This window comes from Alternaria alternata (genome assembly GCF_001642055.1).
Source record: "Alternaria alternata strain SRC1lrK2f unplaced genomic scaffold CC77scaffold_16, whole genome shotgun sequence".
NCBI classification, from domain to species: domain Eukaryota; kingdom Fungi; phylum Ascomycota; class Dothideomycetes; order Pleosporales; family Pleosporaceae; genus Alternaria; species Alternaria alternata.
Genome location: NW_017306205.1, coordinates 300,133 through 315,240, shown reverse-complemented (window position 1 = coordinate 315,240; position 15,108 = coordinate 300,133). Strand labels below are relative to the sequence as shown.

The following is a 15,108-nucleotide window of genomic DNA, read 5'->3' as shown; positions in this document are numbered from 1 at the left end:
ATTGGGCCAGCAGCTCACGGCTCCTGCCATCCATTTGCCTCCAGTGACCAGTCTGGCCGAACTCCACATGGAACACAGCCAGGCCAGTACCACTCAGGCTTCCGCCCGCTGACGGAGTTCCGATACCCAAACCACATTCTTTGAATCTCAGGCCACTGGATGAATTGGCCACTTCCACCGCGAAACGTACTCTCCCTTTCTCCGACATCTGCTATGGTGAGGTCGGGGGGATACCTCCTCGTCCATGCAGGAGGATCGGGTTGGGTTGAATTCTGTTGAGTCACCATGCTCCATCCACTTTTCCAGGACGATGACTGCCAGTAGAACTCGTCTATTGTGACACTCCAAAATTTCCACTTTCCATTTTCAGAAACGATTTGGTCCTGGTATATGGCAGAATTGAAGCTGCCCGCTTTGTTGACGGACGTCGAAGGCTGCAACAGTCTCGCTCGCAGGCTTGCCGACCGGCCATCTTCTGAGACGATGATGACAGGCTGCAGACGCCAGTGGAAAGATATGCTAGATCGGAGTGCCGAACGGTTCGTACCATACGATGCCTTCATTGCTCCAGTTATACGTTCGGGGGTATGGAAAAATCCTGCGAATGGCGATGCTTTGTGTCCATTCTTCGCGAACAGCTCGCCCAGCTGCTTCCCTAAAATATCGTCGGCGTAATAGCCGTAAGCATGCGACAAGTTCTCACTACCATCACAGGCTGCACTACGTCGGAGGCGGCGCTTAAGGTCGTTGACTGTCACATTTGTCGAACGTGTCGTACTCCCTTCTGCCACAGGACTGCTAGTGACATTCAAGAATGGCGGGACAACTGCATCTGATGGCTTCAATCCACCTCGTCCCCACCCAATGTAGTAATCAGCAACGATCTGTGGCGCCACCACAATATCCTGGACCTTCCAAACCCCATTCTCTTTGACAATCCGGTTCCTGAAGACATTAAATTCCCATGAGGCAACCTGGCGGTTGACATCACCCAGCATGGCAATTTCGGTACCACGAGCTATAGCCTCTCTACCGTTTTCTTCCACTTCAACAATCATGTCGAAGATCGGATGATCGTTGTTGACCCCTTGCGTCAAGCCCTCTGGACCCATGCGTTTGAGAAATTGCCTGACACCAGTCTTACCTCTTAGTGTGGTTTCGTTGCCAATGCGTACAGTCGTATTTGCAGTATGCAAATCTACGACATCTGACCACATCCTTCGATCAACGTAGTAGCCATGGGCATGCATCAAGTTCCGAACATCGTCTTCATCGTTCAACCTCTGGATCCTAGCTCCTAGTTGCTCGATGGTCCCATTGTACGGTTCAGGGTCTCCCACTGCCGGCGGTATCGGTAGTCCAGACCCTTCGGCCGTGAAATGATACGGAACAATCGAGATGCCCTTGCCGTCAACATTACGCCAACCGTTTTCGTAATCACCCTTGTACATGTCGTAGTAGTGTAGCAACGATATATGCCACCGATTGTCCATCAAGATATATTCGTTTTCGTATACTCCGCCCTGGATTCGCGTTCCACCCTTGCCGTCGCCCTGGAACCAGATGCCGTTCCAGCGTCCTTTCGCGCGCTTTCCGTCAATGCTCAAGCTAACCACAGGGGTCTCGACGATCATTGTACTGAGAGACCCAGAAACCAAGCCGTTCATGTTACCAGAATCGTTGCGCAGCCATGTTTCGATTGACGCCGGACCATGAGCGGTCACGTTGCCCCAGATGAGGGTGCTGTTGATGCTGAAGAGTTGAGAGATGCTATTCCATTGCCCATACTGTGCGAAGTGGGACAACTGCCTTTGGAGGTCTTTGACTCGTCGCACCGATTCGACGCGCGCTACTTCGCGAGCGAGGGTACTTACATCAAGCGCTGCCTCAACGAAGACTGCACTAAGGAGGAAGAAGAGACATAGAAAGATAGAGAACAACATGACGAGCATTACAGTTTTGCATGTTCAGTTGCGGCGTTACACGCCAAAATGAGGGTTAAGTTATATCCTGGAGCCCCACATACTCATGGCAACTTATCAGTACCGCATATGGTCATTGATATTAATGCGCCGGCTATTGTCCGAACATTCAACTACCGTTGAAGCAGGACCGGCATATGAACCTGGCTTTGTATATCCCTCATAAATCCTGAACATCTGAGCTGAGCTTACATCCCGCAGTGGCGAGAAAGTTGTCTCAGTTGGACGCCTTCTATGTAGAAAGATTATAGAGTGACAACGCCACCCGATCCGCGCCTCCAGAATAACTTAATTGGGGATTGGGGAGTGCCCCAATAAACTTTCTGCAGTAATTTGAAGCGCTCCGGGTAACCCCCGCTGTACCCCATCGCATTTGAAACGTACCAGACCAGCTTTGATCCCACTACAATGGCCTCAAAGGATCCCAGTGTAAGAATTGCGGCGGGATCGACAATTGGTTCGAGTGCCCGAAAGTCGAAGGTGATACTAGCAAACATGATCGGCTTGGCTTCGTGCCGGACTTGACGACAGACATGAAGGGCCGTGAAGGGCCATGTCGTGTAACCCTTGATGACCGATCGAGGGACGACACGTGCGATCCGTGGAGCAAAAACTTCTTTGTATATGCGGTTTCGAAGTTCTGCTGGTAGGCGAAGCAGTGGGGAGGAGAGCTGGTTTTGCGCAGCACTTGGGTCGGTGTTAGTGAGTCGATGATAGTGGTCGAAATAGCTTACATTGAATCGCAGTCTCGGTCGGTCACCATGTTGGTGCGTTTGAGCTTATGTCGAATAGTGGGGGTACCCGGGATGTGATAGACGGAGGTGAGTTGCATCAAGAGGCAGGAAGAGAGATTGAATACCCCAAATGGCGGACCGTAGTAGCGCCGCCAGGCAACACACTCGCCACGCGCACATTCCATATCAACTTCGAACAGCACCGATTACGATATGGAAAGCGCAGGTCTTCTGCTCATATAAACACGACGGGCCACGGACTAGCTACCATAATGTCTGCGTCAACTTCTATTGTTTTCTAGCTAGTTCAACGTAGCCAAGTTCGCGGATGCGGAACATTCGGAAAACATCTTCGGACTCGTATCGTTTTCTCCACTCCAGCCTATTACCCATACATATCTTACAAGGTGAAATAGTAATGACATGTGTCATTTCAGACTCTACTCATCAGTATTCTTTTCTCAACTTGAGTGACTCTAAGTACTTTTTCCCTTATACAATGTCGTATCCGAGCGTCTAAGCGGGTAGGTAAATATGAAACTCCGCTGTGTACCGTATTACGTCATTGTTTCTACTACTCACCCTTTCTCCTACGCTTGAAGCTCCCTTTGGCACACACAATGTATTTCGATTTGCGTTATCGGTAGACAAGATGATAACAAGCTGATGTTATCGAAAAAGGTAGCGCAAATAAACGGTTGCTCATAGGGCAGCGTCAAGGGAAGATCTCAATACTCATCATAGTAATGAACTAGAACACTAGAAATTCAGGGACAGAGATTTTCAATGGAGGACAAAAAAATCTCCAATTTAAACGGAATATGTACGAAGTGATAGAATGTATATACAAGAACATATGAAGTTACTCTCCTTTAAGCGATAGCTGATTCCATCAGAGTCGCTTAGATCTTTCCGTAACCAGCGGTCTGCTGGACGTTCTTGGCGCTGGCAGCAGTACCGGCAGCGGCAATGTTCTTGCCCTTCATGCCGGCAATGATGCTGGTGTCAGAGCCAGCCATGGTGCCAGAGCTGCCGTAAGCGTTGGGCTCGCAGTTGCGGCCCATAGCAGACTTGCAGGCAGAGCCGTTGGAGCCAACAGCGAAAACCTTGCCTGGGAGACCAGACTGAGCAGCCTCCTTGACGTTCTGGAAGACGTTACCCTCAGCGATGATCTTGGCACCAGAGTCGGCCTCGAAAGCGTGCTGGGAGTTGGCGTAGAAGTAGTTGTTGACGGCGTGGAGAAGGGTGTTACCAGCGACCTTGGGGGAGCGGCCGGAGGTGTGGTGGATGTAGTTGCCCTTGAGGGTGACCATGTCGGAGCTGCCAGTGAAGTACATGCCCCAGTAGTGGTGGCCATCGCAGGTAGCAGACCAGGCGGTGGCACCGTTGATCTCGTTGTTGGTGATGGAAACGCGACCGGAAGCGCCGTTACCGAGAACAATGTGCTGGCGGGCGATGAGGTCGGTGGTGACGTGATCAATCCAGATCATGTCGGCGCCGTCAACGGTGATGGCATCACCACCCCAGACGTATTGAGGGTTGATCTCGGTGAAACGGACATTCTGAACAATGATGTTCTTGACGTTGCCAGTCATGCGGATACCCTTGCCCTTGATGACACCCTTGCTGCCCTGTCCAATCAAAGACTTGTTGGACTTGACAGTGATTCCGAGCATACCAGCCTTGTCGTAGGTGATGCTGCCAACCTTGGGAGCGTTAGGCTGGTAGTTGTCGCACCAGCCGTCCTTGTTGATGGCGATCTGGCAAGCGGAGCCAGTTCCCCATGGGCGGCAACCGGCAGAGGTAGCCTTACCCTCAGTGCCAGTGAAGTCGAAAGTCTTGGTGAGGACAATGACACGAGGAGAAGAGTCACCGAGGTAGCTGATGAGCTCCGCAGTAGTGGAGGGGTAGACAGGTTTGGCGCTGCCACCACCAGTGACACCTGGACAATGTTAGATTGAAGTCATAAATGGATATGTTGTGAGATATACCCTTAGCAAAACCCTCAGCAGCGCCCTTGACGGCGTCAGCAGCGCTGACACCAGATGCGAAAGCCGCAACAACGGCGGTGAAGAGAGAGTACTTCATAGTGAAAGGTTATCGGATTGAAGATAAAGAATGGCTAGCAAACACAGTTTGCTGAAAAGAATGACAGATGATGAACGAGAGAATGAGTGAGTGATAATAGAAGCTGGATGATATGATCCGGTGGCTGATCTCGCATCTTTATATCTGACAGGATTCTTGGCTGGTGTTTGAACCCACGCCCCACTCACTCTACGGAGATATATTCCCTTCGAGCATCCACCTGGATCCTTTGGCGCCGTTCATCACCGACTGCGGTAGATGTCGGGCATTTCCAGGTGTTACCAGGAGCGCGGCGCTGGACGCCGGCGTCTGGAAGGGGCGGAAAGTAACTTCGACGGACTGAGAGTCATGAACAGGTCAACAGTGCGTAGTTTGGCGTTGATGCGCTCAGGGAAGAGTTGCTTGACCGTTGTTTGCAAACAGGATGGCGTTGCGGATGTAGCTTCCCAAGGAGTCTAGTCCCGACAGTCCCGCTGTTGTTGTTTCATGTCAACATGACAGGGCAGCCGCTAGCTCCACAAAAATCATGCCTGGGTCATAGTTGGAAACATTTTGATTGAGCTTATCCGACATAAGATGAGAGGATTGCCCCTTGTTGGAGGAAGGAGACTTGGCCTGTGGCTCATGAGGCTGTGCTTTGCGATGTTATAGGATTCATTTTTCCGATAGGTGGAATCTACAAGTTCCAAAACAGGCTGGTCCGAGAATGCAAGGCTGACGGGAAAGTGTGATGAACAAGAATGGGACAGATGGTTAATTAAAGAATGCAAAGTGATACAGTCGCTGCTATCGCGCATTTCGTTGCTTGGAGTAGTGATGTACCCAGCTAGTGCTGTTAGCTGTCACCTGTCATCTGTCATATAACGCGCAATAACGCAATCCATCCCACAGCTGTCGGGAAGGTTGAGGCGTAAAGTTTGTAGTTGTTAAGTTTACTTCCCGTAGTACAGAACGGGTGGTGGGAGACAGAATGGCACGGGCAGAAGATGGATGGATGGTGGAGAGGCGTGATAGGATGACAAAACGGTGAGGCAGGGGTCGTGGCGACACTAGCGCGTTTTACCCACGGCTAGAGGACCAACACGTGGTTGTGCATGACGCTTTGCCTACTTTCCAATAGCTAGCCACAACAACGAAATGAAGCAACTTGAGAAGCCCAAGTCTCTCCACTGTCAGACTGCATAACCCAATTACACAGCTCAACGTCGACTAATCGCTGGGCTGCGAGGCCTGCACGCGACTTTCAGCATGAGGCGCCAACCATACAAGAGTAGCCGAAGCTATGAAAGGCAGAGCAACTCCTACCGTGCAGCACCGAGATACAGTAGCCAAGTTCCCTGTGATTACCAGGATACCCATCTTTCATCAGACTGCATCTCCTCGCCCACCGATTCGAGCTCGGACTACATCACCCCACGTCGTGGATCTTATGAAAATTCCCCTCTTAATTATAAGCAATATGTAAATCGGGCCATGGATCACGACTACACTACGCAGACGAGGCGGAGCAGGGATGGGAACGGGTTCTCGCAGCCTCGTCCGGGCTACCAACCGCGACCGACTCGTCGGCCGCATAGGACTCGATCTCAAGATTCAGACTACATAGCACAGGATTCCCAGTCTGACGATGATTACATAGCCTCACCTGAGCTAAAGAGAGATGTATGGAGGGATCGTACATCAAGCTACGACGACCGGTACAGCGACAATTCCTTTAGGGAAGCCTCACCGATCCGTGACTCTTCATCAAGACATCACAGTGAAAGTCCACCTTCAGACTATGCTCAGCATCACGAAAGGCGAAACACGCAGAAAATCAAGGCAGGCTGGGGTAGCAGCGACCTTCACACGCAAAGCCACAGCTTGAATCCTCGAGAGCATGAAAACTATCGTGAAGCAAAGCAATTTCTGGATCGCTACACCAAGCTCCACGCTCATACTGCGGATCGGTCCGACACCGAATCCTACAGTACCGGCGATAGTAGCCCAGCAAATCGCCAAGATGAATCTTACGAGCGATATCCAGGTCCTCAACGAGATGCTGAGGATTACTACGCGCCAAGGCGAGACAATTACCGAGAAAGACACCATGAACAACGTACTCGTTCGCGGCATGCGAATAACCGTTACCACCGGCCCGAGGGGGAGTACGACGAGTACAATCAGCGCAATCGCTATGAATCTCACTCGAGGAATCTAGAACCCCAATTTAGTCGGCCTGGTCCATCCTACCCAGACGCTGAAGACCAGTATACGAGCACCTTTTCAGCTCCTCATCCCTCAAGACATGCAGACCGCTCCTTCAACCGGACCGGCCCCGTATATCCAGACCGCAGAGACAATACTCACGCCACTGCATACTCTGACATAGCTTCTCGACCCAGTACCTCACATTCCGACCGCTTGTCTCGCGTACCCACAGCCGTTGACTCAGAAGACTATCCCTCACCGCCTCCTGCGGTACCTACACCACCTTTGCTTGGGCGGCAGCGGCGGCAGAGCGGTAGTGACTATGGTCTCATGCCTGGCGCATGGGGAAGCAGGAGCAGAAGTAGAAGTAGGAATGGATATGCATCTGGAAGGAGCACAAGGAGTAGGAGTCCCTACACCTCTCCTCCTAGACGGAATAAACATACCAGGAATAGAAGGATGATTGGGAGCTATATGAGTGACAGTGATGATGACGGTTTAGGAGAGGGTGATGACTACCTCCCTAGCGACAGCGACGACGATCGAATCAGTGTGGGTGGTGGAGGGCAGAGTGATATCTGCGAGAAAGATAGTTGGCGCAGTAGAGATGGAGGAGGGTATACGAGTGAAGGGGTTGAGAGTGGTGTTGCTGGAGGTGCATCTTATCGTGGAAGATGGTAGTGAGGATCAAGTGCAAGTAGGCGAAGATGCGGGTTCTGAGTGAAGGACATAGAAGTGTAAAAACTTGATAATATCGTCATCTCACACTCTTTTCTGAGATGCGGTGAGATGGTACCACTACCATTGCATTAACATCTTCATCAAACCGGAAGTATATCGTATGCACAATCGTATGGTAATCCTTGCCCGTATTCAGATAGTTCGAGCCACCTGTCTCTTTGATATGGTACAATGTTCACTTCTTCGTCTCTTCATCTCTGTTCCTATGCACTGGCTGTCGCCTCGGTGGCATCAGGAACGCCCGCCTCGGCTAGAACCTCTGTTGGCTTCAGTTCTGCGGTTGACATGGGCCCAGCAGGCCACGGCTTCCCCCTCGCATCTTGAACGCGGATAATCTGGTTCTTCGGTCCTGGTACGCAGCCTGCATGCGGTGTTAGTATCCAATCACACTGGTTCGCTTCATATTTCTTACCATTGACAACAACAATGCCATTCTGCTCGTCGATCTGTAACACCCTCAAGTTCTTGACAGTCACGCTCTCATTGCCCATGTTTCCCGGCATACGCTTGCCAGGTAGCACACGAGAACCTGAACCTTGGGAACCTCCGGCTGAACCCATACCACGATGCATGAGCGATTGACCGTGGGATGCTGGTTGACCGCCGAAACCGTGTCGTTTCATACCCTGAACACATCAGTTGTCAGTCCCTGTTCCTATTGCAGCTCGTATGCCATGTTGAACTTACACCAGCGAATCCCATTCCCCTGCTTATCGCCTTGACATCCACCCATTGTCCCTTTGTGAACCACCCCGCGCCAACCATCTCCCCGATGCCAACGCCCAGCCCTGCCTCGTCCCTAACCTTGAATTCAACAACCCACCTCTTAGGACTCACGCCCGCACCCGCAAAATGTCCCAGCATGGGCCTGCTGACATTCCGCGCTTCTTTTTGTCCAGCACCGATCTGCACCGCCCAGTATCCATTTTGGTCTCTCCGTTTGTGCGCAACCACTTCATTACGGTCAAGTTGTAAAACGGTGCATGCTGTGCGCTTCCCTGTTTCGGGGTCGTAGATGGATGTCATGCCCTTCTTGAGGGCGAGAAGACCCGTTCGCAGGGGTGTGCTGTGGGCTTTTCGCTCGAGCGCTGCGGTAGATGTGCTGGTGAGGGCTTCTCGGGCGGGATGATGTGCGAAGCGGTCGGGTTTGGGCGTGAAAGTGGATTTTATGGTTCGGATCGATGTGTATGCGATGGCGGGTCTTGAGGATATCTGATGCGCATTTTGCTGGAGGACGGAGCGCGCTGATGAAGGAAGAAGAAAGGATGGTGGTGTGAGACCCCAATTGAGGGGTGCTTTGGGTGGCATTGTGATTATGGTATGGGTACGTGGGATATGCGGCGGTGATTGTTCGCCGCGGATATTTTGACATTCCCGGCTTGAAGCTCAGATTCCTGCACGGACCACATCCCGCACGTGTAGCCGCGTTCACAGTCACGCTTCGAGCTAGGCTCAAAGTATCCTAGCAGCTCATCGTGGGGTATCCGGACCCCCCTCTAAATGAAGTAGGCTTCATCACAAACTCGGATATTGTGAAAGTTTCAAGCAGTGTTGTAGGAGATGTTATGTTTTTGAGCTTTTAGAGCACAGCCATGTCCAGCAGGCAGGGTACCGAGATACAAGGAGACTATACAAGTCAGATACCACCCGTTCTCAACATACAGCTATATACCATCTGCATCTCTCTTTCCCACAAAAGCAAAAAAACTATAGCAATGGGTATCCTCCAGGTTGTAGAAACGCCGTTAACTCCTGCACCACACAGTGGTGCGTAATGTGACATGCAAGACCCATATCAAATAGGTTAAATACCTCGCGAATATCTCGTACATGACGAACTGTTCTGGAAGATTGCGAGAACACAAGGTGATTGTTGTACTGAGTATCTCAGTTAGGTAGGATGATCGCAGGATTTCCATGAGCGACGCAGTTGGGGGGCAAAGACTATACAAGGTCAGTATACGGATATTCAAATCATTGCAGGATTGAGAGCTTACGCGAGACACCACAGAACCCGGACGCACTATGGTATTGGGCCCAATGTGAACTCCTGCCTCGATCACACAATTATCGCCAATGTACACATTTTCCCCAATGTGTACTTCTTGCGCGATCTCGGTACCGTTGCTCCCTTTCAATGACTTGTTATCGGTGGGTGTTTTCAAAGTCTGTATTGTGACCCGAACTCCAATCTTACAGTTCCTTCCGATAGAGATCCTTGCAGAGTCGTGGAGATGGCAATCAGCACCAATGACAACATTTTCGCCCATACTAAGGTGGTAGCCGTAGTCACAAGCAAAAGGCGTAGCGACATGGCAATTGGGACCCATGTGAATCTCAATTTGCTTTCCTTCACGATGACGACTTGCATTCAGAATCTGTTTGAAAAAGTGGTCGACGGTTGTGCTCGACAAAACGTTGGAGGGATTTGCCTTGCTGCTGTTGAAGATGGACTGGGCTTGCGTGCTAAGATGGCGTTCGTGCATTAGGGTCTTGTCAAAGGGGTTAAATGGCTCCCCCGCTAGCATCTTGTCTTTCTCAGATCTATACGTCATTGAGGAGGACTCTGTAAAGCGCGTCGGTGATCGCGTGGGTGGCAAGGATGTTGGCGGTGGAGGAGGCGGCGGACGAGGATGCTGCTGTGCCACATGTAGCTGTTGGACAGGCTTGGCGACCCTGCAGATGTGTAAGCTGATGAAGTTCAAGTACGTTTGTGTTTTGAATACGCATGACAGATACGATCCATTGTCGGCAGCCTTGTCTTTCAACTCGACGTGTTTTCAGCTAAGAGGAAATACTCACATAGTGGTGGCAGGGACAGCAGTGTTGATAGCGAGGTGATTTGTGCTTGGTGGAGCATGGTGATAGCCACGAGAGGTATGGTGAGGCTGCTGTTGCTGTTGAGATACCGGTTGATGATCGTGGGTTGAGGGTCTCTCATAGTGGTTTGCCGCAGGTTGCATATACTGTGCCGGGGGCGGCGGGGCCTCCGGTTGGTAAGCCGCTCGGACTGGTGGAGGTGCAGGATCACTCCAGGATGACTTCCAAGGCTTGCGCTCGGTACTGTTGCCTGGATGCATTTCGGGTGGTGGGTAAGGGGTTTCACTGCTTTGTGGCCCACAGTGGGGCGTGTGCTTTTCTTGACATGTTGGGCACGACGTATAGGCAGCATACTTCTCCTTGGCTAGTATGGCAGGCGGTTTAGCAGGCCCATTCTTTGGCCAAGGTACTTTGTTGGCATAGCCCTCACAAACGAAACCGCCTCGTGTGCAATTATTGCCTGGTAAGGGTCAGACTTTGTCAGACTTGGAACGCATGTTCAAACATACACTCTGGTTTGGCCTCATCGCACTTCTTCTTTCTCCTTCTGCAGGTTCCACAACCAGTCTTAGTGCGGTTGGCAAATTGCTAGAAAAGTTAGTATAGTAAAGGGGGTGGGCCAAAGATACATACCCGTTTCCTCTTCTTGAGCTCGACTTGTACGCCGGCACGCGTGAATTCAGTCTCTTCAATCATGTCGCGCGACTCGGGTGACAAAGCATTGTTGCGGGAAGGCTCTGTAGGACGTGGCTCACGGGGTTGGAAATGATGAGTCGCATGAGGCAGTTCACGGGGCTCGGTCTGCCAGCGGCGTTCAGCATCTGGACGACCTAATGGAGGCAAACTTGGTAATTGAGGGGTCTCCATGCTCATGGTCGTGCTGCGGTTCAGAGGCTGGTAGGGAGGCGGAAGCTGTCTGGGGCCGGCAGTCGTCTGATCAGGGCTGTGCTGACCGTAGGCGCCTTCGTCGGATCCAGAACGCCTCCTCTTGTTTGGGTTCTCGGGAGACGACCTTGTCTTGTCAGAACTATTGGGAGACTTATCTCCACTGCTAACAGTGGACGAGCTCGAATCGCTGTCTGGAGAGTGACGGTTGTGCTCAGGGTCTGGAGAGGTAGGGCTCCAAGTAGAAGATTTAGCGACAACGGATGGCTTTTGCTCGTCGGGTGGACTCAGAGACAAGCGGCCATTGACGGACGTGAAGGCGGGGCCATGGGGAGCGGAATTAAATGCGGGCATATGCAGTACGGTCGACATGTCCAAGGCGGGATATCAGAGGCTGGATGGATGGTTCACGGAATCAAGTCGAATCTACGGTGGAGTGTGGGTAGGGTGTCCAGCCACCATAATCTTGCCGGGCAGTTTTGATGGGCTTGGTGAAGGTGGATGCAAGTGTGCAGTGAAAGATGTCGGGGATGAAGTCGGTGGTTACACTGTAGCGTAGTCGAAGCAAGATGAGTTCAACGGTCAGGCCAGGTACCGTGCGGGAGTCGAGGACGTGTGGCCAGAGCGGAGTCTGTGCTCTGAGGTGTTGTGGTGGTCGAAGGAGGTTCCTGGCGAGCACGGGCGTGTCGTGGTGTTGTCGGGCGATGATGCGATGCCAGCGAAGCCGCCTCTCCACGGCGGGGACTGTATATGGCGGGAAGACTGTATATGGCGCGACGAATGTGGGAGGGGCGACCCGACGACGCCAGACGCTGGCCACGGGTGAGCAACAGGATTCAACGGAGGGCGGCTGTTCGCTCCTTCTGCTGGCGCACACATGGGCTCTACACATCCCGGGCAGGCACCCATGTCGTCCCTTCCTCATTGGCCCGAGCTGCAGGCGGCCCCTGCCCCCCGCGTTTATCTGTCCCACCCGAGCTGCGACAGAACCATCACCGAACACCTCGTAGAAGGACCACAGACGCGGTTCCTTCGACTATCTACATAATAGACCCTGCATTTTGACCGCTGCCACGTTTTTTGGGCGGAAAAGTCGCGTCTACAGCCCTACAGCCGTTTTCTGGGTGTAGAGGAGGGTAGAGTGGGCGGAGAGGCCTCCAGGATGGCACAGACGACTGCGTGCGACGAGCGCTCCCGGCGTGCTGGCATGCGAGGTTGATCGACCAGAAATCGTTAGAAGGATGCAAGCCAACGCGGAAACACCACATTAAAGTGCTGTGTCGTTGTTATTGGCGCTGGCCCAACCTTAGCTTATCCACCTGCTCCATCGCCAAACGCAGTAGCCGCGCTGCACGCCCTCCCTCACCATACACGTCCACCCAACCGCGGCATCAAGCCCGCCAGATAAACCCCCTCTGACACGCAACACGCATCTCTAACCATCGCCCAAAGCCAGCCATGGCTGCTGCGAATCACCACACTCACTCACCACCACCGCTCACCGCGCTGCGTATCGCCCAGCCTCCCGCGCGCTTCCATCAAGGGGTGCCGTCATGGCCCTTCGGCACTGCCTCCTCCTAACCGCCTGCTCAGAGGCCTGCCTGCGCCGGTTTCAAAGCCAGCACCAAACAAGAAGGCGCTCATGGGTCTCGCCGTGTTTCATTTATCAAGATCCACGCCGCACACCACGCCCACCACGCCCACCCGTCTTATGCTCTTAGCATCATCAATATGCTCGCTTGCGGCACTGCTCTGGGCCTGATGCTGCTGCCTCGATCCATTACCATGTTGCGAGTGCGGCTATCCACTGCGTGATGCCCTCCATGGTTGGCTGCCCGGCCCGGCTCGTACACCTTCATCTACGGGCGCTTCGCGTGCAAACTTTTTGCTCGCCAGGAACCCGCACGCTCAAATTGGTCAAACCTCCTCCACTACTTGGAGAGCCGCGATGCTTCTCCTCGGCTAATGTGGCAAGTGAGCAACTTACCCGTCGTATGTTGTATCTGTCTGACTCTCAGGCGTTGCTCGACGATCGGTCATGCGTCTAACCAACCCTTGTACGTCAGCCAATAGCACCTCTCTAGTTTCGCCACGCATTGCACACAAATGACGCCTCGTTAAGCGCGGCCGTTCGTCGGCTGCGACATGTCGTTGTGGTCACTGCAATGTAGTTCATATTATGCGTGCGCATTTCGAGCACAAATCCAACAGTCCGCCGAGCTGGTTCTTGCGGCGCGTTCCGTTCCCGCTAATGATCAGACAAAGACGTGGGACTGCGCCGTACGGCATTTTCCTCGCAACTGTGCCGCTGCATTTCCAGTCCTCTGGTCGCCCAGAATGGCTCACCCCTTGCTTTGGTGCCCAGTCAGCTGACGTCTACTCTGTTCTGAGCCTCGCCTCATCCTTCCGCCATATGACTCGAGTAGCGAACGGGAAGCGCGGAACAGCGCGCTTGTCACCAACGTCCACATGCGCCGCCTACCTCCGTGCTCAATCTCGATTATTCTGTCATATTGATTGTGGAGCAACACATTCCGTGTCCAAGACGACGCGTCTAACCTCCGCTTCTGTTTGGGCTTTATTCAGAACACGTACCCAGTCTCGCCATTGATGTGTTTCCTGAAACTCCAAGGCTTTTGGATCTGGTCGCGCTTACACATCTCCAAATCCTACGGGAACATGCACTGGCTTGAAAATGTTCACCGCGATATTCGCGCTCCTCTTGGCGACGAGATTCGGCATTTCATTAATGCCGGTCACACCGACAGAATCTGAAGGATTGCTCGTCGGCAGTCTGTTGCGGCATTAGTCAGATTTGGTCCAGATCCCAGTGCAGCATGCTGTACTCGAACTTGGCGACCTCACGATCGTAACAAATCTTCTACTGTGAATTCCTTTGCATCATATGTTGTCACTCTGTTGAAATCTTGGACATTGAGTGTACCAACGATACTCTTCGCAAATTCAGCCCATTTGGCCAGCACCAAACGGGTTGAGACGATGCCGGGCTGCGGCACAGTCTGCATTCATCTCCGGTTACGTGTGCGGCGTTGGCAGGATTCAGAGTCGAGACGGATTACCAACGCACCTTCCCGGCGTAAGATTCTTGGGATCGATCAAAATTTCAATGTGTTGGCAAGGGAACTGCTGGTGAACTACTGATGAATAGTCTCCCGACAATTTGGTACCGACGGTTCGCTTCAATGGATTCCGCGTCTCTCGCATTAGACAATGGCTGACTGTAAAAACCTGCGTCTCTAGCAGAATGACAAAGACACTCGGAATATTACTGGTGTATTGTACTTGATGCTGATTGCAGGATGGCGCGCTAGCTACAACACAATTGCTCCGAAGTCCGCCCTTTCGCAACCATACGAACCCTTCCAATCTTTACGCCCGACAGCTGAGAAGCGCGTCCCGAGGAAGACAAGATCTTGTCGATATATGTAAGGGGTGATTTACGCCCTGCCCGTGCCGCATTTACCGAACCGTCGGTATACGCGCTTCTAATCTGGGATTGCTGTAGCATTCACTCTGGCTCCTCAGTTGGTACAACACCATCTTCCTCCACCGATGAACAGGATCTGAACATGAACCGCATTGCTCACTGGGACGAAACGTCATCATCGTATGCATTGCTTAACGTGGAAGAGTAAGCGCTTACCGAA

At 52.4% G+C, this 15,108-nt stretch overlaps 6 protein-coding genes across 6 annotated transcripts; 1 reads left to right on the top strand and 5 right to left on the bottom strand.

Moving 5' to 3' along the window:
- Window positions 1-14: 14 nt before the first annotated feature.
- CC77DRAFT_993611 (hypothetical protein) lies at window positions 15-1,943 on the bottom strand (the record flags this gene model as incomplete). The annotated part of the gene is made up of 1 exon (XM_018536416.1): window positions 15-1,943. The coding sequence occupies one exon, from the start codon at window positions 1,941-1,943 to the stop codon at window positions 15-17; it is 1,929 nt and encodes a 642-aa protein (XP_018383599.1).
- Window positions 1,932-2,969, bottom strand: CC77DRAFT_1022411 (hypothetical protein). Its single transcript, XM_018525457.1, has 2 exons — window positions 2,717-2,969; window positions 1,932-2,669 (listed from the first exon to the last, which is right to left on the bottom strand). Exons 1-2 carry the CDS (start codon window positions 2,899-2,901, stop codon window positions 2,228-2,230), a joined length of 627 nt encoding a protein of 208 aa, XP_018383598.1. The 5' UTR covers window positions 2,902-2,969; the 3' UTR covers window positions 1,932-2,227.
- A 290-nt stretch (window positions 2,970-3,259) lies between these two features.
- Window positions 3,260-4,933, bottom strand: CC77DRAFT_215351 (pectin lyase-like protein). The gene is made up of 2 exons (XM_018530689.1): window positions 4,708-4,933; window positions 3,260-4,658 (listed from the first exon to the last, which is right to left on the bottom strand). Exons 1-2 carry the CDS (start codon window positions 4,802-4,804, stop codon window positions 3,619-3,621), a joined length of 1,137 nt encoding a protein of 378 aa, XP_018383597.1. The 5' UTR covers window positions 4,805-4,933; the 3' UTR covers window positions 3,260-3,618.
- Window positions 4,934-6,277: 1,344 nt separating this feature from the next.
- CC77DRAFT_1063509 (hypothetical protein) lies at window positions 6,278-7,675 on the top strand (the record flags this gene model as incomplete). Its single annotated transcript, XM_018528631.1, has 1 exon — window positions 6,278-7,675. One exon carries the CDS (start codon window positions 6,278-6,280, stop codon window positions 7,673-7,675), a length of 1,398 nt encoding a protein of 465 aa, XP_018383596.1.
- Window positions 7,676-7,806: 131 nt separating this feature from the next.
- CC77DRAFT_215426 (mitochondrial 54S ribosomal protein YmL9) lies at window positions 7,807-9,261 on the bottom strand. The gene is made up of 3 exons (XM_018530693.1): window positions 8,423-9,261; window positions 8,148-8,361; window positions 7,807-8,096 (listed from the first exon to the last, which is right to left on the bottom strand). Exons 1-3 carry the CDS (start codon window positions 9,041-9,043, stop codon window positions 7,939-7,941), a joined length of 993 nt encoding a protein of 330 aa, XP_018383595.1. The 5' UTR covers window positions 9,044-9,261; the 3' UTR covers window positions 7,807-7,938.
- Window positions 9,132-11,910, bottom strand: CC77DRAFT_215401 (trimeric LpxA-like protein). Its single transcript, XM_018530690.1, has 5 exons — window positions 11,189-11,910; window positions 11,065-11,143; window positions 10,538-11,015; window positions 9,733-10,411; window positions 9,132-9,679 (listed from the first exon to the last, which is right to left on the bottom strand). Exons 1-5 carry the CDS (start codon window positions 11,810-11,812, stop codon window positions 9,623-9,625), a joined length of 1,917 nt encoding a protein of 638 aa, XP_018383594.1. The 5' UTR covers window positions 11,813-11,910; the 3' UTR covers window positions 9,132-9,622.
- Between the last annotated feature and the right edge of the window lie 3,198 nt (window positions 11,911-15,108).